The sequence below is a fragment of the Lissotriton helveticus genome, chromosome 5_1 (genome assembly GCF_964261635.1).
Source record: "Lissotriton helveticus chromosome 5_1, aLisHel1.1, whole genome shotgun sequence".
NCBI classification, from domain to species: Eukaryota; Metazoa; Chordata; class Amphibia; order Caudata; family Salamandridae; genus Lissotriton; species Lissotriton helveticus.
The window spans coordinates 117,334,878-117,361,946 of NC_136065.1; the positions used below are offsets into that span (position 1 = coordinate 117,334,878).

Here is a 27,069-nt window from a genome sequence, read left to right on the forward strand (position 1 = left end):
AAAGCGCTATGCGTTGTAAAAACTGCGATGTAAAAGCATGCGTGGTAAAAGCATGCGTTGTAATGACATACATCCATTGTACTACATAGTTTCATAATCACTTTAACACGCAAGATTCTTTAGACATGTGAGTGTAGGAAATTGGAGAGAGATGGACGCCCCACTCAAACACAATCCCTGTCAGTTTCAATCACATCAGTCAGCTGTTCCCAATCAGTGCGCAGTGGGACCCTGGTGGGTGCATCTCCAAAACTTGCTAAAGCGCCGTGACACAATGCCTTAATATCCCTTGTGGACTTTCTTGCATTTTGTAAGCTTGCTTTCTAAAATGTGTTTTGCTAAAACATGAAGATGATACTCCCTCTTCATACCACTAGATGGCAGTGCGACATTCAAAATAGCACATGTATGGCTCCTGTATGCCAGATATTGCCTCAGTTAACACAAACTATGATGAGAAATGAGGAAATGTAAACACACACACAAAGGGAACATAGAACAAGCAAGTAACTGAACCATTGACAGAGTTCATTGAAGTTAGGAGTGCATGCAATTGATGATGAAGGCTCTTGTTAATCTTAATCGTCGTCTTTTCATGAATGATTCATGAGAATCATTAGCTAAATGAAAGCTATGTGTGCATTTGGGAACTCCGTTGCTTTGAGCATTAGTTTAGGAGGTTGGATTGCATCCTGGTGTGTGGTTAAAAGTGATACGAGCGTGACAATATCCTCAGCAGGAGTTCACTTGAGGCTTGGCCTCCCAGTGCTTCCTGACAACCTTCAAAAATTGCAGCAACTAGAAATTATTTGCCCATTACTTTGTCAGAGTTCCTGACATTTCTGCACTTGAGGGACAACCAAATTTCAAATTATTCTTGCATACAGTAACGCACACTTTTAAAAGAAAGCTTGATCTGCAACATGCAGTCTAGGTCATATATAGTAGGGCTTTGATGTGAAACAGGCAGTGGCTAACTAGCTACTTTGCCGACCTTGGCAAACCCTTTTTTTGCCACTTGTGGCAGCCGTGAGAGCGCTCGGGGTGGGGGTCCTGGCGATATTCCTGCGATTGCCGCCTCGTGGAAAATTGAATGGGGTTGCTGGGGGCAAGCCGCCGTCCCAAAACTTGTGCCGCCCCCTCCGCCCCTCTCTTGCTACGCCACTGGTCAAACAGACACTTCAAGCCCTGGCGCGAAACAAGGCCCCTGGTCGCAATGGCCTGCCAGTAGAATACTATGTCACATTTTGGCTCCCAGGCTCGAAGAAGTGTAGAGAGCAGTGTTAGACAAAGGAGAACACACCGACTCATTCCACAAATCTATTATGGTGTAGTTCCCAAACCAGATCGCCACCCTACACTACTGACTATCCTACCGACCAATTACACTATTATTGGTAGATTGCAAGATACTCGGAAAGATCGTGGCAAACCGTTATACCCAAATTCTCCCAACATTGGTACAACCGGACCAATATGTGTTCATGCCAGGCAGAGCCACATCCCATAACATCAGATGGCTGTTCCACGTCTAGGACTGGACTGCAGGGCTGATATCCCAGCGTGGCCTTCCTAGTCCTAGACTTAGAGAAGGCATTCGACACCCGGACCTGGCCCTACCTATTCGCTGTGCTACAGTGCGTGGGAGTGGGCCCCACGCTGCCTGGCATACATGAGACTATTGTACACGAAACTGGCAACCCGAATACGCCTCAGCCGCCTCATCTCAGAGCCCTTCCCGGTGGCACTAGGCACATTGCAGGGATGCCCCCACACCCCACTCCTCTTTGCATTAGCAATGGAACCACTGGCAACCCACGTCAGGGAGGGGGGTGAAGATTGGGGCATCCCCATGGCAGGCATTACCCACAGCATATCTTTGTATGCTGATGACCTGCTGTTATACGTATGCGATATCACAATGAACCTTGCTCCTATTTGTGAGATGCTCGCAGACTTCACATCAGCGCTGGACTGAAAGTCAACTGGGCGAAATCCATCATATATCCCCGAAACCCCAGCCTCCCCCAACAGATCAAAATTGGCGACACCAGGTTGACCTGTAGTGACCAAGCCCCCCAGTACCTGGAAATTAGACTCTACCACTCTCCCCGTGAGCTCTACGAGGGAAACCTCCGTAGGGCATTAGCAGGGATGCAAGCCCAAATTAGTTTCTGGAAGTCCCTGCCTCTAGCCCCAATTGGAAGAATAGCCCTGGCAAAGATGCACTGGTACCAGGCCTTCTCTACCACTTTCCCAATCGATCAATCATCCCCTTCACTCCATCTTCCATGAACTGAATTCCCCGTTTCTCTCGCTTATATGGAGCATAGGCCACCGCAGAGTGGCCCTGAGCAAGATGCAGTGGCCAATACCTCAGGGAGGACTAGGAGTCCCAATATTTGAGGCCTACTACCTGGCATCACAGCTGCAGTGGATGTAATGCTGGATAGCCGGATGGGGATTAGGGAAGATCAGCTCGGAGTCCGGACACATGACGACCCCGGCGCCACAATGGCTACTCCTGCACATCACCGGCAGGTTAAAGTAGCTAGTTCATGAACGCGGAAAGTCCAGTGCCTATCCCATGGGTCGCAGCTATTTACTCCAATGCTGCCGCTCCCCCAGGTTAGCGGACCTACTCCGGGGTAAACAGTCACTATACAGCTGCAAATATGGATGGACCATTCGATCCTCGAAGTAGGGTTACCAAGCCGCCCCAGGACGTACCCATGGACCCTTCACCTGCCAATCCTGCAAGTTCTCCTGCATCAAGACCCTCACTACACCCACAAACGCCAAACAGAGTTCCGACAATAACCACCTGAAGTGCATCCTGCTCAACACCCGCTCGGTCCACAGACACGCCATTGAACTATGGAACTTACTCGACACCACATCGCCGGACGTCGCCTTTCTTACGGAAACCTGGATGAACGCCTCTTCAGCGTCCGACATCGCCATAGCCATTCCGGACGGTTCCAAGATCATCCGAAGAGACCGCATCAACCAAACAGGAGGAGGCATCGCCATCGTCCACAAGAACACCATTCGCATCTCAACCAGCTCCGAAGACACCCTCATAGCCACCGAACACCTCCACTTCCAGATACACACCGACCCCAAGACCACACTCAGAGGCACCCTCATTTACAGACCCCCAGGACCCCGCACACAATTCAGCGAAGACATCGCTGACTTTATCAGACCACACGCCCTCCCCTCCGACGACTACATTCTCCTAGGGGACCTCAACTTCCACCTAGAGAATAACAACGACAACAACACCACCACCCTGCTGGACAACCTCGCCAATCTCGGACTCAAACAACTGGTGAGTACCCCCACCCACTACGCCGGACACACGCTCGACCCAATCTTCTCCTCCAGCAAGTACATCTCCTTCAATCACGCCACAGGACTCCACTGGACAGACCACAGCTGCGTCCACTTCAGCTTCAGAAAGACCACGACCCACCACCACCCGCAACAAGTTCCCCGCAGAAACTGGAACAAAGTTACCACCGACCAGCTCACCACATCTCTGAACCAAAACCCTCCCGCCATATCAACGGACCCAAATCAAGCAGCCATCAATCTCGCACAGTGGATCACCCACTGCGCTGACGAATTAGCACCCTTGAAAAACCATCACAACAAACCAGGGAACAAAAAAGCCTCCTGGTTCAACGACGACCTCAAGAACTCCAAAAAGAACTGCCGCGCCCTCGAGAAAGCCTGGCGAAGAAACCCAACCACAGACAACATGACCGCCCTCAAGGACGCCACCCGCAAACACCACCAGCTGATCCGCTCCACCAAGATATCAGCATTCAAGGATCGACTAGACAACAACGCCCACAACAGCAAGGAACTCTTTAGCATTGTTTAAGAGCTCACCAATCCCAGCGCCGGCACCAATGACATCACTCCCTCTCAAGACCTCTGCGACTCTCTAGCCTCGTTCATCCACAGCAAGATCGCGGACATACATAACAGCTTCAGCGACCAGTCCACTCCCCTCACCACCGAACTGAAGCCCCCCTCCACCACCCTTCACGCCTGGACCCCGATTAGCACCGAAGACACCATCCGCTTGATGAACTCCATCCACTCCGGATCACCAACCGACCCATGCCCCCACAACATCTTCAACAAGGCCGACTCCATCATCGCACCCCAACTCCGGGACATCATCAACTGCTCCCTCAACACCGCTACCTTCCTGGAAAGCTGGAAACACGCCGAACTCAGTGCCCTCCTGAAGAAACCTACTGCAGACCCCACCGAACTTAAAAGCTGCTGCCTCATCTCGCTCCTCCCATTCCCCGCCAACGTCATAGAGAAGACCGTCAACAGTCAGCACGCCGCCTTCCTCGAGTCTAACGGCTCCCTCGTTCCCTCACAGTCCGGCTTCCGAGCCAACCACAGCACCGAGACCGCCCTCATCGCAGCCACAGACGACATCCGGACACTACTCGACAATGGGGAAACAGCTGCCCTCATTCACCTGGACCTCTCCGCAGCGTTTGACACGGTCTGCCACCGCACCCTTGTACAACGCCTCAGCAACGTCGGGTTACAAGAAAAAGCATTGGATTGGATCATCTCGTTCCTCGCCGGAAGAACGCAAAGAGTCCACCTCTCCCCTTTCAGATCAGAGGCCACTGAAGTCATCTGCGGCGTACCACAAGGATCATCGCTCAGCCCCACCCTCTTCAATGTCTACATGAGTCCCCTCGCATCCATCGCACGCCAGCACAACCTCAACATCATCTCATACGCTGATGACACACAGCTGATCCTCTCTCTCACCAAAGACCCAAACACCGCCAAAACCAACCTACACGAAGGAATGAAAGACGTAGCCAAGTGGATGAAGAACAGCCGCCTAAAACTGAATTCAGACAAGACGGAAGTCCTCATCCTAGGATCATCCACCTCAGCATGGGACGACTTATGGTGGCCACTGGCCCTAGGAAGTGCACCCAAACCAACAGACCATGCTCGCAACCTGGGATTCATTATAGACTCCTCCCTCTCGATGACCAGACAAGTATACGCCGTCTCATCGTCATGTTTTAACATCCTACGCATGCTCCGAAAAATCGCCATCGCCATCGTCCACAAGAACACCATTCGCATCTCAACCAGCTCCGAAGACACCCTCATAGCCACCGAACGCCTCCACTTCCAGATACACACCGACCCCAAGACCACACTCAGAGGCACCCTCATTTACAGACCCCCAGGACCCCGCACACAATTCAGCGAAGACATCGCTGACTTTATCAGCCCACACGCCCTCCCCTCCGACGACTACATTCTCCTAGGGGACCTCAACTTCCACCTAGAGAATAACAACGACAACAACACCACCACCCTGCTGGACAACCTCGCCAATCTCGGACTCAAACAACTGGTGAGTACCCCCACCCACTATGCCGGACACACGCTCGACCCAATCTTTTCCTCCAGCAAGTACATCTCCTTCAATCACGCCACGGGAATCCACTGGACAGACCACAGCAGAGTCCACTTGAGCTTCAGAAAGAACACGCCCCACCACCACCCGCAACAAGTTCCCGCAGAAACTGGAACAAAGTTACCACCGACCAGCTCACCACATCTCTGAACCAAAACCCTCCCGCCATATCAACTGACCCAAATCAAGCAGCCATCAATCTCGCACAGTGGAGCACCCACTGCGCTGACGAATTAGCACCCTTGAAAAACCATCACAACAAACCAGGGAACAAAAAAGCCTCCTGGTTCAACGACGACCTCAAGAACTCCAAAAAGAACTGCTGCGCCCTCGAGAAAGCCTGGCGAAGAAACCCAACCACAGACAACATGACCGCCCTCAAGGACGCCACCCGCAAACACCACCAGCTGATCCGCTCCACCAAGAAATCAGCATTCAAGGATCGACTAGACAACAACGCCCACAACAGCAAGGAACTCTTTAGCATTGTTTAAGAGCTCACCAATCCCAGCGCCGGCACCAATGACATCACTCCCTCTCAAGACCTCTGCGACTGTCTAGCCTCGTTCTTCCACAGCAAGATCGCGGACATACATAACAGCTTCGGCGACCAGTCCACTCCCCTCACCACCGAACTGAAGCCCCCCTCCACCACCCTTTGCGCCTGGACCCCGATTAGCACCGAAGACACCATCCCTTTGATGAACTCCATCCACTCCGGATCACCAACCGACCCATGCCCCCACCACATCTTCAACAAGGCCGACTCCATCATCGCACCCCAACTCCGGGACATCATCAACTGCTCCCTCAACACCGCTACCTTCCCGGAAAGCTGGAAACACGCCGAACTCAGTGCCCTCCTGAAGAAACCTACTGCAGACCCCACCGAACTTAAAAACTACTGCCCCATCTCGCTCCTCCCATTCCCCGCCAAAGTCATAGAGAAGACAGTAAACAGTCAGCACGCCGCCTTCCTCGAGTCTAACGGCTCCCTCGATCCCTCACAGTCCGGCTTCCGAGCCAACCACAGCACCGAGACCGCCCTCATCGCAGCCACAGACGACATCCGGACACTACTCGACAACGGGGAAACAGCTGCCCTCATTCTCCTGGACCTCTCCGCAGCGTTTGACACGGTCTGCCACCGCACCCTTGTACAACGCCTCAGCAACGTCGGGTTACAAGAAAAAGCATTGGATTGGATCATCTGGTTCCTCGCCGGAAGAACGCAAAGAGTCCGCCTCCCCCCTTTCAGATCAGAGGCCACCGAAGTCATCTGCGGCGTACCACAAGGATCATCGCTCAGCCCCACCCTCTTCAACGTCTACATGAGTCCCCTCGCATCCATCGCACGCCAGCACAACCTCAACATCATCTCATACGCTGATGACACACAGCTGATCCTCTCCCTCACCAAAGACCCAAACACCGCCAAAACCAACCTACACGAAGGAATGAAAGACGTAGCCAAGTGGATGAAGAACAGCCGCCTAAAACTGAATTCAGACAAGACGGAAGTCCTCATCCTAGGATCATCCACCTCAGCATGGGACGACTCATGGTGGCCGCTGGCCCTAGGAAGTGCACCCAAACCAACAGACCATGCTCGCAACCTGGGATTCATTATAGACTCCTCCCTCTCGATGACCAGACAAGTCAACGCCGTCTCATTGTCATGTTTTAACATCCTACGCATGCTCCGAAAAATCTTCAGATGGATCCCAACCGAAACAAGGAAGACGGTCACCCAAGCACTTGTCACAAGCCGACTGGACTACGGAAACACCCTCTACGCCGGAACCACAGCCAAATTGCAGAAAAGACTTCAACGCATTCAGAACGCCTCCGCTCGACTCATCCTAGACATACCCCGCCACAATCACATATCCGGCCACCTGAGAGACCTTCACTGGCTCCCCGTCAACAAGAGAATCACGTTCCGTCTCCTCACTCACGCACACAAGGCCCTCCACGACCTAGGACCCAGATACCTCAACACTCGCCTGACCTTTTACACCCCCACCCGCCAACTACGATCGTCCAACCAAGCCCTCGCCGCGATTCCACGCATCCCAAGAACCACTATGGGAGGAAGATCTTTCTACTACTTAGCGGCCAAAACCTGGAACTCCCTCCCCACCCACCTCCGTCTTACACAGAACCACCTCTCCTTCAGAAAACAACTCAAAACTTGGCTGTTTGATAAGTAGCGAACCCCTCTCCCTCAAGCGCCTTGAGACCCTCTGAGTGAGTAGTGCGCTATACAAATACTTGACTTGACTTGACTTGGTTACTGTTTGAGGATGGTGAGCTCCTCACCTTTGGCGGCCTGGCAGAAGACAATGGTCTCCCTCGAGGACAATTCCTCCTACATAGACAAATAGTCACAGACTGTAGACAACTATGGGATCTATCTGAAGGGGAACCACAGACACATCCAGTCCTACATACAATATTAAACAAGGGACCGGGACGACACCTCATCACCTGGCTATATGAAGCCATTTGAGAACTTATGGTCACATCGCTTCCTTGGCTGTGGCAGACGTGGGCCGATAACTTTGAGCATCCATTACAAGACTCTGAGTGGGAATGTGCCCTAGAATACGCGAAGAAAGTATCCCAAAACGCGTGATTTAAAAATATCCAATTTTACATCTTTTACAGGGCAGGTGCGCAACACCCATTGGGCTCACGGGGCTTACACCATCCCCCTACCCCCCCCCCCCCCCGTCGTGTGTGTCAGCCCGGGCGGAGACAGCTTCGCGGGCTGGCGAGCTAATTGCTAATTGCAGCCGCACCCGAGTACTTAACAGGTCTTTAAAATACCATTTACTTGTAAATGAGGCTTTTGTTGTGTGTTGACCCCTTCTTACAGCCACTCTGTTTACGGTTGGAAGAATTAGCCCCCCCCCCCCGAAATATTTTTCAGCCTCCTCCCCCCGAAATTTGGCTCTAGTTGCCCGCCTGATACAGGGCCTACCTCACACCAGAGCGGCTTTAACCAGACACACAATTTCTCTGTCAATGTTGTCAGACCCCCAGCACCACATTCTGGCATATGTTCGGGAGCTGCCCAACCATACAATCTCATTGGGACACAACCCATACAACACTAAGGGAGCTCACAGGACTACCCGACATAGCCACATGGGAAGCTTGTGCGCTCTGTGTTTTCCGGCACCGGAAAATCTAATAAAATTCAGACACGGTTCGCATAACTAGCCATCCTACTGGCGAAACGGGCATCACAATGCACTGGCAAGCTCCTGTGGGACCCCCGTTAGCAGCCTGGACGGGAGCAGTCAATAAGTGGGGCACGGCAGAGGAAGACACACTGAGAAATGAGGATGTATAGGGGTACGCCGATGCTGTGTCTCCACAGAATGGGCCAACCTCCTCCAGCGATTCTGGCAGCAAATAACCGAAACTCGATCACCCACGACACAGCCGTCCAACTCTTTGACACCTAACTCAACACAGCGGAAGCCCCCAAATACACCCACACCCTAGCATACACCATAACTCAAGCCAGACGACACAATATATAGTATAGACGCATACCCGTCCACCCTCTCCCCACCCTCAAACACCATATCCCTGGTTAGACCAGAAGTTAGGAGTCGAACAGTTTACTCAAGATTTCACTTACAGGGGTAAAACTTCACAAGGGTCTACTTCAGCAAGGGGACAATGAATCACATCCTCACATGCAAAAGTCCTGGTTAAGTTCCTAACACCCACTCCAACCTTCAAGTCACTACACCAGAAAAATAACAGGAGTGAAATTCAGTATAAACTGTAAGCATGGCCACTGTAATGCAGATGTAAAATGGAATTCTAAAGTGAAAAATCAAATAAAATTGTTTAAAATATATATATATATATATATATATATATATATATATATATATATATATATATATATATATATATAGTGGGGCTTCCCACTAGTCCCACTTTTACTTCCGTTTGGAGATCCCTCAGTACCATAATTCCCAACTACCTGATTCTTACTTAGAATTAAATTGCCAAGGAAAGAGGCACTCCAATGGAGATTCATGGAGGGTGTTTCAGTGGTACCATCCTCTCTAGCTGTACTTCAGGTGAAGTGAAAACACCGTGCAGATGCTGTTGAGTCTCTACTTTTAGCTTGTAAGCTGTCTCGCTTGGGTTCTGACGTAAGTTCTGATCAGCCGCTGCCTGCTGCAGACCTGGTCGAAAAGACATGCTCACGGGTGAGTTTAAAACTACCATAGCTATCAGTAGTAGCCGATAGCGCCATTTTGGGATCGTTGTCTTGCTTTGTTATATTTTTATATGTTGCTTGTATGATTTATTTTACCGTCACCAACTTATACAAAGATTGGAACTTATGGATTGTACAGATGCCTCTGTACTTCCACTTGTCATTCTCCAGCAATCTCCCCCACCATTCTTGAAACCTTCAAGTTGGTAGCGGTGTATGCTTTTTGATTGCTCTCCCAAAATCTTTGCAATCAATCGTATTTCTTCCCGACCTCTATAGTCTGTCCTCTAAGTTTTACTTTGCCGGCAGCAGTCTTATGCTTTTCATGTGTATATTAGCAATCTCAATGCTTATGTAAACTGCGTGACCACAGCCTTAGGTCTTTCACTATAACCGTAGCTCCTTGTCACTCTCTGTCTAGATTAAAGCTTGGGTGGGTTTATAGATCCAGTCTGTCACGTTTTGCAATGCCAACTCAACAGTTGCAGAGCTCTCAAATTGTAAGACGCACTAAAAGTGATAACTAAATAGCATACTTGACATCAACACAAGAAGTGATATGAAAGAAATGCTAAATATATGTAGAGCACCAAAATCATATTAATGTGGATAAATGACTAATAATATTAGTGGAGCAGCATTCTTGTATATCAAATGTGGCTCCTTACCAACTAAAATGATCTGTAGGAGAGCACCCAATGCTAGTGGAAAAAAAATAGTTTAAATCAATTTTATATGCAAACCACAGTGTTGAAGAGTAATGTTTCTGACTTAACCAATGAAAGTATTTTTTTATTAAACAGCTGTTATACTTTTATTTTGTCACATCCATGATTATAATACCTTCGTCAGCTTCATGCCAATTACTTTTAGGGAATAAAATAGAAGTACTCCAGAGGCCGGGCTTACATTCCCCCCACCAGCCCAAAAAAGTAACATAATGGGGAGTAGCGGCCAACGGTTAGTGGGTCAAGGTATCCGCGGGTCGGAAAAAGGTTGGGAACCACTGACATAAGTCATTAAATTACACAAAAGCACAAAGAAGGATCAAGGCACCCAAGTCCTGCACTAGTCAAAATCGTATAGTGGCAATAGGAAAGAGTTCAAACATGGTGCAATAAACCAGAGATGTGACCCTCCTACGTCTCCAAAAATGGGGAGAAGAATCCCCAAAACAAAATTAAACACAAATGGTTCTGCACTCAACCACACAGGTAAGTTAATTAGCAGTGGATATTATTGTCCATAGTCTATCACAAGAGTGAGCGAAATGATATCTCCAAAATAAACCATTGTATGAGTCGTTCTTTTCTTTGAAAAAGTTTCTTTTATTCTTTATTCTTTATTCAATGGTCTTTTCTTAAAAACACAGCACACAATTGACAAGGATCAAAGAGATGGTGAAGCAAATTATTAATGTACTGTAACATTGGGAGGAGTAAACTTAGGGTGGGAATACAGTTCATAAAATATGTTGAACTAGATAAATAAACAGAGTTGGGGTAGCAGGTCACAGTATTAGCAGAAAGAGTAGGGGAGAGTGAAGTGGGATGAGCACAGCATGGAAGGCCTAAAGTGGGGAAGACGCAGCGTTGCATTCCACATGTTAGCTAAGGGTGAGGGATACTGGCACTGATGGGGTGGTGAACACCATCTATGTGGCTAGGGGGTAAGGTCGTCCAGTGGGAATATATGGGTTGTTTGCGTAGGTCCTCCACTGTCACCCATTTACGCAACCCATCATAGTAGGCCTCTAATGACAGAGCTATAGTGGAGCGCCACTGTAGGGTGAGTGCACATTTGACAAGGAGGATGTCACAACAGAGAATGGTTGACAAACCCTGAAAAGCCGGGTACAGCAGGAGCGATGAGGAAGCTAGTTAACCCCTTCCCTGATTGTGGCACTACCTGCGAGCAGTAAGTAATCACTCCACAGATATCACCCCAGCAGGGGAAGGGGAAAAAAGGGGTAAATGAAACAAAAAGCTGTGGTAGCCAGAACACTCTACAGCATGGGTTGAAGGAGTTGTAGGCATCACTCCTCTGACTGCATCCTGTTTCCTGTATGAGAGACACAGAACAACAGACATGAGTTTTCACCCCTCACCCACTAAATGCAATCTATATATATATCACTTGGCTCCCTTAATACAGGGTTTGAAAAACACCCTGTTGCTCTTCAGGATAATGTGTTGCCGATCCTAGCCTCTCAACGGCTCCACATGGCAGAAACTCAAAGCTGTAAATAATTCCAAAAGATGTCTGTTGTAAAGCACTCTTTCAAGCGGGTGAAACAACCAAAATGCAAAACTAAAGAATCCACTTGTTTCTTCACGAGCGCTTCAATATGGGGCCAATGAAACAGGAATGTTTCCTTCTTGGTTTAAAGAAAAAAAAACGGGCTCTTAACTTGTTTCTTGCGCTCCAGCGCGAACACGGGCTGCGAGCCCCCTATTTGCTGCCAGACGCTGCTGGCGGGTCACAGTTCGCTTTCGCGCTCCAGCGCAATCGCGTTTCAAATAATCCTGGCAACACTCACGGCAAAATGGCACTGCCGGCGAGGGAACAGGACGTCTTTAGTTTACAGCGAAGACGGGTCCATAATCAATGTGGCATCCACATGGAAACATCTGTGATATACGAGGGTAGGAATAGCCACAGCGTCTTCTCCCAGATAGCGGACTTCACCTCAGAACACAGGTGACAAGCCCCGCACAACAGGAAGAGAGGAGCATATATAGGAAGTAGCAGGAAAATATAGTAAACAGTGAAGACAGAGCCAATCTCCAGGTATTCTCGGACATGTAGTTTAAGTCTCTTTTCCTACATTTATACCTTCAACCTGGCTTAAACGTGACAGAGGAGCACCAAGCAGGCAAAATGGGTATGCACTTTGTATTGCTTCTGGTGCTGATGATGCCCAGAGAGCATGCGTCCCAGGTGTGTATAACAGGCAGTTCCATGATATCCCACAGAGTGTCATGGACTGTTTGCTAGTAGTGTTGAAGGGCAAGGCAAGAGCAGAACATACGTATTAGGTTGCCATTTAGCACCCCACAGCATGGGCAACCAGCTTGCACACTTAGGAAATGTCAGTTTATTTGAGCTGAGGTCAGATACAATCTGTGCAGAAGAAAGAACTGTATGTTCTTGAAACAAGAGTTTTGAGAAACCAGCTGAGGGAATTCTAGGGCTTGTGTCTATCCCTTGTCATGCAGCCCTCTCTCTCATACTGATCCTCCCATTTCTGCCGAAGCGAGTCTAGGGGACCAAGTCTTGGATGGCTTTGTAGAGCCAGGTAATAGGGTGTCAGACATTTCCCATTATAAGGGCAGTCTATTCTACAGGGTGGCTGGCAGGTTCTGCATCTGCGGTGTTCCAAAGAACACAGCAGGTGTAGACTAGCGGTTTAGTAAGAAGGAAATGGCTGGGTGGAAGGTTGTAGTCCGACATCAGCTGATCAAAAGAAAGGAGATGTGCGGCTACAAACATGTCGCCTGTGGTGTAGATTGGCTGAGCCATCTAAGGAGTCATGTCTCAGTGTGTGTAAGTACCAGGGAAGTGAGGGAGACCTACCAGGGGAAACACTGGGACATATGCCAGGGTGCACTTTGCTAAGCAGTATATGCGGGATATGCATGTCCGGGCCACTGCCACTTATAGTGGTTGTATGGGGAGAGGTGTGGATTTTGGGTGCAGGAAGCTGCAAACGTGGACGAGGGAAGGACTCCCTCACCACCGCTAGTCTCACCCTTGTATCATCCAGCAGTTTGTTGTGAAAGCCATTGCAGTTGAGCTGCTAAATAGCAGACTTTGAATGAGAGACTGTCCAGACCTCTATGGTTTACTGCCAATTGTATTTTCCAAAGAGCAACTTGATGTTGAGTAGTGCCCCAGATAAGATTACCTATAAGGTATCCAATTCCTTGAAGAATGCACATGGAGAGGCACATTGAGAGGCAAAATAGTAAAGTAGCTGAGGTAATAGAACTTTTTTTGGCTAAGGCTGCCTGACCAATAGGGGCTAGAGGGAGTGACTGCCAGAAATTAATTTGTTTCGTGATGTCAGGCAACGCTGCACAAAGGTTACCCTCATACAAGTCAAGTATAGTGAGGTTTAAACAAATCCCCAGGTAGCGGAGTTCCGATCCTTGCCAGTGAGGGGGAGTTTCACCCAGGTAGACAGGTCGTGCAAGTTGGGCCGGATTGAGGAGTTAAATAGCCGATAGTCCTGCAGCTGCAGCAAACTCGTTCAAGGTGTTTCGTATGAAGAGTTATCTTGTCAAATCCGGCACAGAGAGTTTTGTTCGCATTTGAGGATGCCACTAGTTAGAGAGTTGTTGGTGCGAAGAGAGGGTCGAGCCTAATGGGTAGTCATTGCTGTAGCACAAAGAGCCAGCCATCGCCAGACATTTACATTGGTTGATCATCACAGACTGTCACTGTCATCACAAAGTGACTATCTCACGTTGCTGGTCATTGTGGATGGTTGCTGTGCCGCGCAGAGCAGGTCCCACTGGATCTTTGCATTGGCGGTCTGTGAGGGCGGCAGAATTTTGGCACTTACAGGCCGATTTGTGCTCATGAAGAGCCCAAACTAATGGATTTTCACCTTTTCCTTCAGGAGGAACCATCATTTATACCAGTCAATGGTCTAGGATCTGGGGGGGGGGCACCTGTTGGAGATAGGACTCATTTCAGGAGGGGTCAGCACCAAGGCTCAGGCAAGTCCAGGCAAGGCCAGTTGGTTCTGGTCAGCTGGGCAGTTTTAGAGAGGCTTCTGAAAGCTTGTGCCATCCATGTAGCTCACACATGTCAGGCAGGTCCTTCTGGGAGCAGGGCAATCCTTCTTCTGAATCTACCACAAGTCCAGGAGTGTTCTGATGAGTATTTTTATACCTTGTGTCAGCCTTTATGTAGGGGAATTCCTTGACCTACCCTCAAAACTGGTTCTGGTCAGTTCTTCCCCTTTCCCTGGCTCCAAACTGTCTAGGGTGACAAAAGGCAGGCCGTGTGCCAGGTTCCTTTGTTTGTGCTGCAGACAGGACCTATTGAAATGTAATCAGAGCAGGGGCAGTTCCTCTCCAGTCATCCTGCCAGGAATACTCTCTCTTCCTTCAAATCTAGGTTTCCTTTGGTTCACTCTCTGGAAGCAATAGATAAACCCCAACAGCAGAGCCATTCACAGTCATGTGACACAGGACAGTAGCAGAAAGGTACAGTTGGTTACAACATGAAAATGCCAACTTTCTACATTAAATGCTACTAGTGGGCCTGAAGCACTTACTATGGCACCCAATTAAGTAGCCACTTAAAAATGTCCCAGGCCTGACATTACAGCCCGAATACAGCTTTAAACTGCCAATTTAACTTGGCAATATAGTCCCCATGCCAAACTTAAATCCCACTTTTACTGCAAATAAAACACCCCTAATGTAGGCCCCAGCTATCTCACAGGGTAGGGTGCATTGTAACTAAAAGGGTGGACATGTACAGTTTTACATTTCCTAGTAGTGAAAAATGCCCTAAATTCGTTTTTCAATACAGTGAGGTCTACCTGTCCCATAGGATAACATTGGGTTGGCTTATTACATTTAATAAGTGATTGGGGACAAATTTTGCTTTTTATGTTTGATGTCTATGAAATTTTATTACAAAATCCTATTTAATGGTAAAGTCGAATTTTATATACCAATTTTTAAAATGTCACTTTTAGAAATTTAGCATTTGCCTGCCCTTAGCCATTCGGTGCCTGCAGCCTGTCCTGAGTCACATGTCTGGATCAGGTTGGCAGTTAGACTATGTGAATTTCTCCCAGACAGTCACACAAAAGAGGGATTAGTCGTGCCTGAATGTGCCATCTGCTGGCAGGATGGGGGAATGATGGAGTTGGGCACAGCCCCACATGCAACTGAATAGGCTCTGTTGAGCATTCACACAAAAGACTTGTCACCACTGCATTGTTCCTGAAGTCAACTTGGACCCAGGCGAGAGGAGCCAGATAACTCCAAGTACTTCAAAGAGAAACCTCTAGAAAGTTCCCCTACTTCAAAGAAGGCACCAGGTATAAAAATAGGGCACTCAGACCCATTCTTCAATTTACTTTCTGGACCTGAGGAAGGACTCTAAGAGGGTTGTCTGCTGATGTGGCCTACTGTGTACTCTAAATCATTGCTTTGCTGCACCTGTAAGCACTGCTTTGTCTGGCTCGTAATCTAAGAGGCCTGCCGGCTGCATGAGGCCTACTTCTACACCTGAACCCAGGATTATCAGAGTGGCTCCAAAGGCTATTTTCCTGGCCTCCTGTTCAGAGCCACAAGGATATAACAGGCTCCCACCTTCTTGAACACGCACTGGGCCTTTCCTTAGTGAGTCGTAACCCCCGTGGTTTCCCTCCAGTCCTAGACCCTTGGTGGTGGTGCTACAGTTGCCCAGATATCCAGAATCTAAAACTTGGGACTTAGACAATTTTAGGATAAAGACTGTCGTGAGAACCGAGGGAAGAACTGAACCAACCTGTCTATCCGCCCAAGGTGCATCATCAGTCAGCCTGACTTTGCGGCTGATCCTGCTACTTTCTTCTCTGCAACAGCAATTGCTTTTCAGTGGTACCTCTCTAAAAAGGGTATCCAACATCCTGGAACTCTTATTGGCTACAGCCTCCTACCTCATACCGCTGGAGATTTTTGACTTCCAAAAAAGTAAATAAGTCTAAATATAGAAATCTTCACCACGACTTCGTCCAGCGGCTCCCCGACGACAACACTCCCATCTTGATCACAACCTACAGCCTTGCCACAGCAAACTTTACCTTCTCAGATATTTTTCTTCAAAATGTCTTCTAAGTCCAAAGATAAGCATTGACTACGCCTAATCCACTTCTTGTATCCAACACGTGTTCCATCGACCAGCTACTTTTTGTTGTTCACACCCTATCCAGCCAACAACCCAATTTCTCACAGTTCCCAAACTAAAGTTAGCACTTATTACATATATTAAGGCAAACCAGTGTTAGTGCATGGGAGAGATAGGCCTTATAATAGAGAAGAAATGACTTTAGGAGTTTGTCACTGTCAGGACATGTAAATCCTAAATAGACATGCCCTACTTTTTAAATACCCTGCATTCTGCCCTAGAAGTGGTTTGGGCCTACCATAGAGGTGACTTATATCTTTAAAAAAAGAAGGCTTAGGTCTTGCAAAACTTTTATTTTGCCAGGTCGAAATGGCAGTTTTGAAGTTGAACTACAGCATGCAGTGGCAGGTCTGAGAAATGTTTCAAAAAGGCTACATTAGTGACTGGCACAAAGAGTGCGATAGCCAACTAGTACAACTAAATTTACAGGCCCTTGGCACATGTGGTACCATGTACAAGTAAATTAAATGTACAATCAGGTGTAGACCAATTCAATAAACATTTTCTTCAAACTATCAACGTGCACAAAATCCATGTATTTAGACAATCTTATTCTGAATAAAAATACTCTTATAAATAAAATTCTATATAAATAAGCAAAATAAAAACAATAATTTAAAAGTGGACAAACAAAACAATAAAATACATACATCTCATGGATCAATTTTCACAACCTCGAACATCAACAAGCATTCTTAAAAGATGTATAAAGTGCAAAGTGCATTAAAAACATCAACCACGTTTTCCTACACACAAATTTACCATATTGTGATCATATCACTGAAGGCCAAATCAGCCATCACTTACTAGCGTTCCGAAGAGTTTAGCTCCCTTACCTCCCTAAGCCAGACGCTTAATAGAAAACGACTCAAAGCTAAGATGGTGCAATCAGAAGTATCGGTCGTCCAAATTCTATAAGCAACCCGATACTATCTAACCGTTAGGTTCAAGAATATTGGCTGAATCCACCTACTGCAAATTGTGCAGTATTTAGTGCAAAAAAACAGGATATGTTCCTCGGACTCCTGTGCTGAGCCACATGCAGGGCATGTTAGGGAGACTTGGTCAGTGGCTCAGTAACTAAAAGTCCTTTTAGGTAAACATCCCAAACGAAACCTCACAAACGTTTTGCTAACTGTGGTGAGATCAGATCCAGAAAGGACTCAAACTTAGGACAAGGCTTGAAGGATAGAAACTGGGTAGTTAGATGACCATTCGCCGTACTCGTATCGTACCATTCTGCCACGTACTCCCAGTACTTGGGGGCAGATTTACAAGACCCCTGCGCCACCAGTACGTCACTTATTGTGACGTACTGATGGTGCACTTTACTGCTTCATATTCACGAGGACAGGAAAACCCACCCTGCGTGACTTTTCCTGTCCTTGTAAATATGGCCCCTTTACACGAAGCACTTTGTGTGGAAAGGACGTTCCCTGGGTGTTTCAGCAGGTGTTCCCATACAAACCCCATGGAATCAGACACATTTCCAGATTCACGAGGAATCGTAAATCTGGAAATGCGTGTGAATGCTATGCCTCCCCAGGGGAGGCGTAGTGAGGCACCACGAGGAGAAATGTTTTCATTTCTCCTCGTTTTTTCCTCTTTCAATGAGTGCTGCATTCTACAGCACAAATTGAAAGAGGAAAATGCCTGTAGGGATTGTTTTTGTGCAGGTAGGTTTCCCTTCCTGCACAAGAACAATCTCCCCATGACCTAGGCTTCATTTCACCAAGGTGCAAGGGTGCCTGCGCCGGCGCATGACTGCAGTTTGTGCGCCAGTGCAGGGGTAAGCACAGAGATGCAACATATTGTTGTAAATATTTCTCATCCCTGTGCTTTGAAAGTGACTCAGTGTGGTGTAGCCAAATGGCTTATGGAATGCACTGAGTCACTTTCATTGTAAATCTGCCCCTTGATTTTTACTCTAGCCAGTTCTTCTTTACTAGCCCTCTCTGGACTATCCCACAGGCTTGGCATTCACTGCAGCCTACACCAGTTAGCAACCTGTTTAACCGCATGCATGCGGTGCATTTTCCCGCTCTACGCGGCAATTTCAAAATTACCGCGTTACATGACGAGCTCAGCTCGTCATGAGCGTACGGCAGGTTACGCTCATGACGAGCTGAGCTCGTCATCAGCCCCGAAGGGGTTAAGCAGTGGTATTTGTTTAGCACCACTAATCCCTAAAGGTTCCCTCTGTGACTCGTGATAATAAATGAACTCTGGCGTTGTTCAATTTTATCATGTTTAGAAGGGAGAGCAAAAGCGCTTTACTACTGGTTAGCAGTAAATAAAGTGCACAGAGCCTTAAATGCTAACAAGAATGGTTTCTGCAAAGGAGAGTAGAGAAAAGCACAAACCTGGGGTACCCTCAGAAAGTGCCAGGTCAGACAGTGAGTAAATAGATTTTTTACACTTTCACACCATTTATGTATGGCTCAATGATGAAAGTGCCACTGCTCAAGTGATATTGTCTAATATTTTATCATGCATGGCTTCATAGGTAGGAGATGATATTTTGAGCAGACCTTAGGACAGTGTGAAACTAAATTTAGACCTAAACTCACTCTTAATGGTTCTCTTCTTGAGCGAGTTCATTCCTTTGATTACCTGGGGATTAGGCTCTCAGACAAAATGCTATGGGGGTCGCATCTGATTAAGATGCTATTAAATCACAAGCGGGTTGCGGGTGCAATCTCAAGAGAGCAACGTTCTTCCCCGTTCAAACTAGTTGCCCCGGCCTTAGTCGTATATGAAGGCAAAGCGGTGAGTTCGGCAACCTATGGTGCCGAACTCTGGGGTTTTGAAAAGATAGTAGAGATCCAAATATCTGAGAATAAATTCATCAGAGACTTGGTCTCCGCCCCTATATATACACCACTAAAACCTTTATTCCTTGACATGGGCAGACGCACGATTAGTGAGGTGACCAGACTCCGTCCCCTATTGTATTGGGCAAGATTAAGACGCGCCCCTGAATTGACACATTATGCAGCTGGCCTTTCTGAGCTAATCACCTTGGATTCTAACAAAAGGGTCAAATGGCTAAGTGACCTGAAGGATCTTATGTTTAAATTGGGCCTAGCCAAATCCTGGGAGATTCAGGCCCCTTTGACCAAGGTAGAGCTAAAAAAGATCTACTGGAACTGGGTTAATCACCAGCTTCTACACCACTCCAGGCTTGGGAGATTAACTGATGATTTTCTCCACCATAAACAAGTTGGTTACAAGGAGCCACACCTTGATTTTATTAGAATCCCTAGAGATAGGACACTTTACATGCAGTTCCGATTTGGGTCTTTAAATTTAAATTCCACGCTTGTACAATGAGAGCCAGCAAAATCCACCTCAACTCATTGTCCGTGTTGTGAAGCCCAGCAAGAATTGGTAGTCCATCAATAATTGCATTCCCTGCTTACAAACAGGCTAGGACAAAATGACTTAAGCCAATTTGTGCCCAACTGGGAACAAACAACCATCTAGTGGCACTTCGCATTTTGCGAACTGATGCCTCAAGGTCTCTGTTTGTTTGTGGAGTTGCCAAGTTTTTGGGTTGTGCATGGATTATCTGCTCAAAAGTAAATAATAAGGTAGTAGGTCCAAAGATGTAGCCAAACAACTACTGTTTGAGCGGACTTAGTTCCATGTCTTTCTGTCTTGTTAATCTTTGATCCTTAGCGACACGCCCGAGTTACCTGAAATAGAAATAGTGTACTTTACCTTGTAATGGCATATTATTATCCTGGAAAAGTATGGTTACCCCTAGGATGGCTAAGAAGTGCAATGTTTTACATTTTTGCTTTTATTCATTTAACTTTTTTATCCACTGTCAAACTTTTATACTCCTTTTATGATTCTGTAATGCTTTTATGATACTTGCTATTGAATAAAGCTTATTAATATTTGAAACTAAAATGTGTTTCTAACTCTGCAGATGACTGTGATTGATATAGTGACTGACTTTAGGGATAAGGTAAAAGATAGGACTGTCCTTTCTTTTTATGTTCAGAGACTCGGCATTCATAAATATATTACTAGTTAAACACTTTTGCGAATAGCAAACAATCGTAAATTTACAAAAGTGTTAGTTTACCTTTGTGAACCAGTTTTGTGGATGTGGAACATCTGCCTAGAATTGGTGGATGTCCCATCTACTCTATATAGTAGAATGGATGTTCATGTATACAATTGTATACAAAAATAGGCAAATGTTCGTTATGTTCTATTTAGAGTGTCTTCTATGGTATGTACTGTAAATAGGATGGATCGAACATCTGCCAATTTTGGCAAATGTCCTGCCCCGCCAAACTCCAAATCGCCCCCTAAGTGAGCAGCTGTTATGAGTGTGAGTGACTCAGTGTTATTATCTTAATCACCCCTTAAGTGACTGGCTGGTAGAGTGACTCAATGTTATTTCTAGATGACCCCTGAAGTTAGAGTGATTGGGTGTTATTTTCTAGGTTTCTCTTCCTTGGTCAAATTTTTTATGCGGTGAAAAATGTGTTATAAACTCGGCATTATTACCCAGCCAATGAGCCACTTGTTTAATGGGACTGTTTGTTATAGGCTACGCAATGGGCTGGGGTCCAATCACGTGGCTGCTGATGTCAGAGGTCCTACCCCTCCGGGCACGGGGAGTGGCTTCCGGACTCTGTGTGCTGGTCAGCTGGGCTACAGCCTTTACTATGATCGAGTCATTCATCCCTGCATCGGTGAGTACCTGTAATATTGCAAATATTAGTTAGATGTGATGACAGTGGAACTAGAAGTAGTATGCAACAAAAATGATACTGAATATTTGCCAACATATAATAATTATATTGATCATAACAGTAATATAAAGATTAGCAACAAAATAATATTTTGATGTTGGAATTATGAGAGCACCTTTATAAAACGGAGTGACAGAGGGAGAATAATACCTCACATACTTCCTCTGCTTCAGTCTTCCAATATTTGTCTTTTTGTTTTTCCATGTATTCTATAGAACATTATGCCATTTTTGGATTGAGTATCCTCATTGCATTAAATGACTTTGAACTCAGGCCATATCTGTCATTAAAAGCCCTTGCTAACATTACAGGTACTAGCTTAAGTCTAGGGCTTGGCTATAGCCCAGCACTGCAGGCCTTTTACAAGTGTTTTAGTTGTTGGCATCCGGCTGCAGATTTATATTAGTGTTCTGAATTTTATACTGAATGCTTAGTCAGAATACTTAGAATAAAGGCGCTTACTGCTGTAGTTTGCCTGGATTGTGAATGCAAAGCAGCCACATGAAGCAAACAGGGACAACTGACCTGGTTGTCTTCTCTGTTGGGAGAGAATAGCAGTATTGCCACATGCCATCACATGCTAACAGCTATTAATTGCCCTTCCCTTTATTGTTCCTGTTCATATTCAGCTTGAACCCATAATTGTAGATTGTGAATTAACAAGCAACAATAACACTTAATAATGGAAGGTCACGTTTCTCATTGCGAGTGGTCGCGTATCTACCCGAGCGGCAGAAAACGACCGCTTGCACTGTGCAAGATGCGGATTGCAATGATTGTACAGTGCGGACAAGCATCCGGCACTGTGCAATCAGTGCAAACAGCATTTTCCCTACCACACTACGCAGGTCGCGTAGCTTGGGTAGTGCAAAGTGCACTTCGCGTAGCTACGCGTAGCGCTACTATTCAAACTATGCCCAGGGTTATTTTAGAGTTTGTGGTAATGAAAATCCACCAGATTCCGTAAGGATTTCTAAAGATTGAGAGGAATCCACCTGCAGAGTATCTACTAAAACCCTATTCCTATGATGAAAGAAATTAAACTGGGAGAATTTTTGCTTATCATCAGGCTCTAAGCGACTATTTTGAATACTTCATGCCACCAAAGGGGAAGAATGAAATCGTGACCTCGGGCCAAGTGGAGTCAGAAACATCCCAAACAGCATTTTCTTCAAGTGGACGTGGCTTGTATAAGAATTAGTTTGTAGGGGGTGGAGTTCACTTTAATGAAAAACAACATTTTAAAGATCTGTGCCTAGTGAAACACCCACTAATCTTAAAAAGACTCACTTTCAGTCTCCAACCCAGATATCACAACAACTCCAAGATCCAGGCTTTCTGCTGATGCAAAGTGATGCAAAGCAACTCATTGAATGTACTTTGCAATACAAGAGGTATTATGTACTGGAAGGGTGCGCTGTTCGAAGCGCAAGTACTTTGCATCACTTTGCATCAAGGGGAGTTTCCGGGGTGTTACCTGAGTGGATCAGCGCAAACACTGCATGGGTTTTGACGCAAAGCCCAATCAACTAAAATAGCATGACCGGGCTTTCAATCAAACACAAATTGCTTAAAGCAGGCATTAGCAAGGGGAAATGCTTTATTTTTTCCAAAACCCCATGGATTGCATTTGCGCTGACGTGCAGAGCACATAGGGGATCTTTCAGAGTTTCTGTATACGTATAGAAATTTACCCTGGAAATGTATGCTTCGAGTACAAATCCTAAATTACAGAGCACACACTTACCTCTAATCCATTGTGCGAGGTTTTGTGGCACACTAAGCAGCCTAGTTAGAGCACCAGTGCAGTAAATAACAACAACAACCCAGCCTTAGTAGATATGGCTCTGCACTGTCATTTTCCATGGTGCAATGCAGCACAGAAAATGTGGTTGCTGCTGTACGTTGCATGAAAAATGTATACATCTGGGCTGTAGTGCCCAGCACATTAGATAACTGCAGAAACAACTATGTAGGTGTCATAACGCCACGTCAGCAAAGGAATCCTCAAAGGAGTTTTGGGAAGGAATTTAAAGAGGTGGAAATTGTAAGAACCATCCATGGAAATTCATGGGGATTGATAGTAAAAGAACCATGCTCCAAGTAGAATAGTTTGTGTGGAGGCCCAGTCCAGAGGTTGCCCACAAAACACAACAAAGCAATCACTGTGAAAGTATTTCCAAAAGAGGCGAAACCAAAACCCACAAGAATGTTTTGTCGTCAAATCCATTAGATGCTTTAATGTCATGGATCTTGAAGCACTCAGAAAAAAGAAAGCCAGAAGTTCAACCTTGAGGGTCAGTTTCACTCTACATGAAAATCAACCACAAAGGAAGGGTAGATTTACTGCCCCGTTTCGGCCACTGACAAAAGTGGGACCCTGGAAAGAGGATCAGCCTGAAGCCCTGGCACTATCTCAGCCAGAGGTCATCGATGAAGTTGTGCATAGTGATGCAGCTCTTGAAGTCGAGGTTGAAGAGGAACCTCAAAGGAAAATATGGCAACTCCCAATGTATTCTGACTTTAAAGCCATCCACGTTGACAAAGCCTATGGGTCTGACCTTCCTGTGCCAACGCATGCCACCTTTGGCATGCACAGACGTCATATGCATACCGTAGCGTAGCACATTAAAACCATGCCAATGAAGACAGAAAGCAGTCAGAATATGACTAATAGATAATCCAAAATGTAATATTTAATTTAAAAAAAACATGTACAGTCAGTGGACATTGCAAAGACGTTCCACGAGTGTAATTGAATGAGTCTAGCATAGACTTATGGAAAATAGTGCACTCTCCCACAATCAGGCTTAAAGAGGAGTACCAATGACAAAATAGTGAAGCGATATTGGAAAGATGCCTTTCCCAAAGAACAGTGATAGAAATTGCATCATTGAATTGTGGCTATAAATGTACATTAGTATTACTCAAGCCATAATATTCAATAACATTTTACTTTGTATTTTTATGCACCTTTGTTTGCACAGCACAATTGCTTTTTAAAGAAGCCTGCTAATTGCTACAGTACATTTATAAACGTGTGTACATCATATTTCAAGTAAGCGTTTGGTTAATAAATACAATGGGGTCAATTTACAAAGAAAGTTGTAAAACTGCAGCAGTAAAATTCTCCTATATAAGGTCTCTGAAATGCAGCAGCCAATGACGCAAGGCTAAATGCCATTCTGCAAAACCTGAAAGCTCCAAAACGTGTTATGAATGATGTTAGAGATTTTGTAGTCTGGATGTAACTTTGTTTGGTGTTACACTGAAGAGAGGTCAATGACAGTAAAATGTTCAGCTTTCCCAATTACACTGATCATTTCATTTTTGCGGGGGAGAGGAAATCCGTCCACCCAGATATTTGCGGTTAGGTCCCTCAAGTCTACACAGAGATGTAAATCCCTACCGCCAGGTTTTTGTGTCACCACTATCGGGGCAAGCCACAATGAACTCTCAAACAATTCAATAGTGCCCTCTGAGACCTACTTGTTCAACTCTTCTCTAAGCGGTTCCTGCATTAAGAGAGGTATTGGTCTAACTTTGTGTATCAGGAGAACTGCTTTGTCTTTTACTTTAATTTTGTGTTGGAATTGTTTTAATGTCCTAATTCCTCAGTGAATACATCAGAGAATTCATCACCTAATGCTTTACTTTTGCTTCACCCTTCCTCTGCTAAGACAGGTTCAACATTGTATGGATCGAGCTTAATCTCTGAATCCTTTTGGTGTTCCCACCCTAATAAAGTGGATCCATTTTCCATTAAGTAAATCTTTCCTACCGTTGTACGATCTTTGAATGAAATCTGCATTGTTATCATTCCCACTAAGAGTATTGGATCCTTGTTGTATCCCCCTGGTTCAATGTCTGCCTGATGGATGGCATAATTCTTCCTTTGGAACTTCTCTCTGAAAATATTATAATCAATTAATCTACACGGAGAACATGAGCCAGGATACACCTTTATTTGTACCCCGTCTAAGGCTATGTCACTAGTAGAATAATTGTTCTTTTCTGCCAAATTATTATCAATATGGAATACTTAGTTGTTCTCAACACCACCCACATCTTCAATAGAATGTACATTTTTCTTTTCTATAATTAGATTCTTACATAGCATGGAGTATTGCCTCTTCGTATTGCATTTCCTACATACAATAGAATGTGCAGGACAACTGAGGTTCTTAGCTAAATGCCAAGAGTGGGATGGTCATGAGCTCACTTTGTGTCATAAGTCTTTTATTCTCAATTAATTTCACCCAAGAATCCATAAACAGACAGAAGTTGTCAATTGCAACACCCACCTTTAGAATCACTGACCCTACGCAAAACATGCCTGTGAGTTCACAACCTAGTGGCAGTATCAGTGTGACATGTTTTAGTTCGTTATACACCACAAAGTTCAGTTAAATAAACACAATATTTGCCCTTTCAAGGATATAGTGCACTTGCTTTAAGAAATACGGGATGGCTATTGATAATTCATTTCAACTTCATAAAAAAATAAAAACCTTATAAAAGGGCATTTACTTTTGTGCCACATCTGTCTGATATGATGTTGCAACTTAAGAATGTACTTTCTACCTGGGGTCATATGCTTATCCCTTCTTGTGCTTTGTGTTTCAGGAGGCATTTGGCCTTGCCGTACCTTTCTTTTTCTTTGCCATCATCTGCATAGTGAATCTCGTTTTTACTGGGTGTTGTGTTCCCGAGACCAAGGGCCGAACCCTGGAGCAGATCGAGTCTTACTTTAGGACTGGAAGAAGGTCCTTCATCAACTGACCGCTGGCCCACTCCCCAGAGGCGGGGCTCGCCGGTTACCATGCGGGACCAGGTTGGGGTGTGACTAGAGACAGGTGTATCTGTGTCCTGAGGTGCTGGGAGAGAGTTTGCCCTAAGCAGGTGGTCCAAACCTGTACCTGTTGGTGAATTTGAGCCTTATGTTCACAGAGGGCTTCCTTGATGTCTTGCACTAAGTCACAATTGAATAACTGGATGAAATGTAAGGTGGATTTGTAAAGCGCTGCTTGTCACCTGTGAGGGTATCCAGGCACTGATGTGTGTAGGATGCACACATGTCTGCTCAAGATCTGAAACCCAAAGAAGATGCGTGATGCTGGCCACTTTGTGTGCTACCATGATAAGGCACCCTGGTGCACGGAGAAACCTACTTTCTACACCATCAAACCTACCTTAGGAGCAATTGGACTAGCTGTCGCATGATGATGCAGGTTCAGTGGACACTACCCTGAGAGATTATGCACAGATGCATGAAACTCTACACAAGATGTTGAGAGTTACAATTGCAAAGACAGTAGTCAGTAGCATCCAATTGCATCAGAACAAATGCACCAAAAAGTGATAGAATGCTGACATGGGCATCTGAGTTTGTATTCTTGTCTACTTAATGCACAAAAGGGATGAGTAGCTACAAAACATACAAACCCCACACTGGGTACAATCAGGCTGGTTGCTGTTTGCATGCCGGGGGCTTCGCTCACGTGCCTCCAGCGGCATGGAATGCAGATCAGCATAAATGTACCCTATTGCTGGTGCTCAACTGTGTATCATTGTATTTTAACTGTGTGTTGTGTAACTTTATGTGCAGTAAAATTGACGTATGACTACTGCCTTGCTAAAAA

General features: G+C 45.9%; 1 protein-coding gene across 1 annotated transcript in view; it reads left to right on the forward strand.

The window, feature by feature from the left end:
• SLC2A6 (solute carrier family 2 member 6) overlaps positions 1 to 27,069 on the forward strand; it is a 150,048-nt gene extending 122,979 nt beyond the window's left edge. The window contains exons 9-10 of the mRNA XM_078641842.1: positions 21,222 to 21,367; positions 26,054 to 27,069. Coding sequence (XP_078497968.1) covers positions 21,222 to 21,367; positions 26,054 to 26,209 — 302 coding nt within the window. The 3' untranslated portion in view covers positions 26,210 to 27,069. The remainder of the gene's footprint in view (positions 1 to 21,221; positions 21,368 to 26,053) is intronic.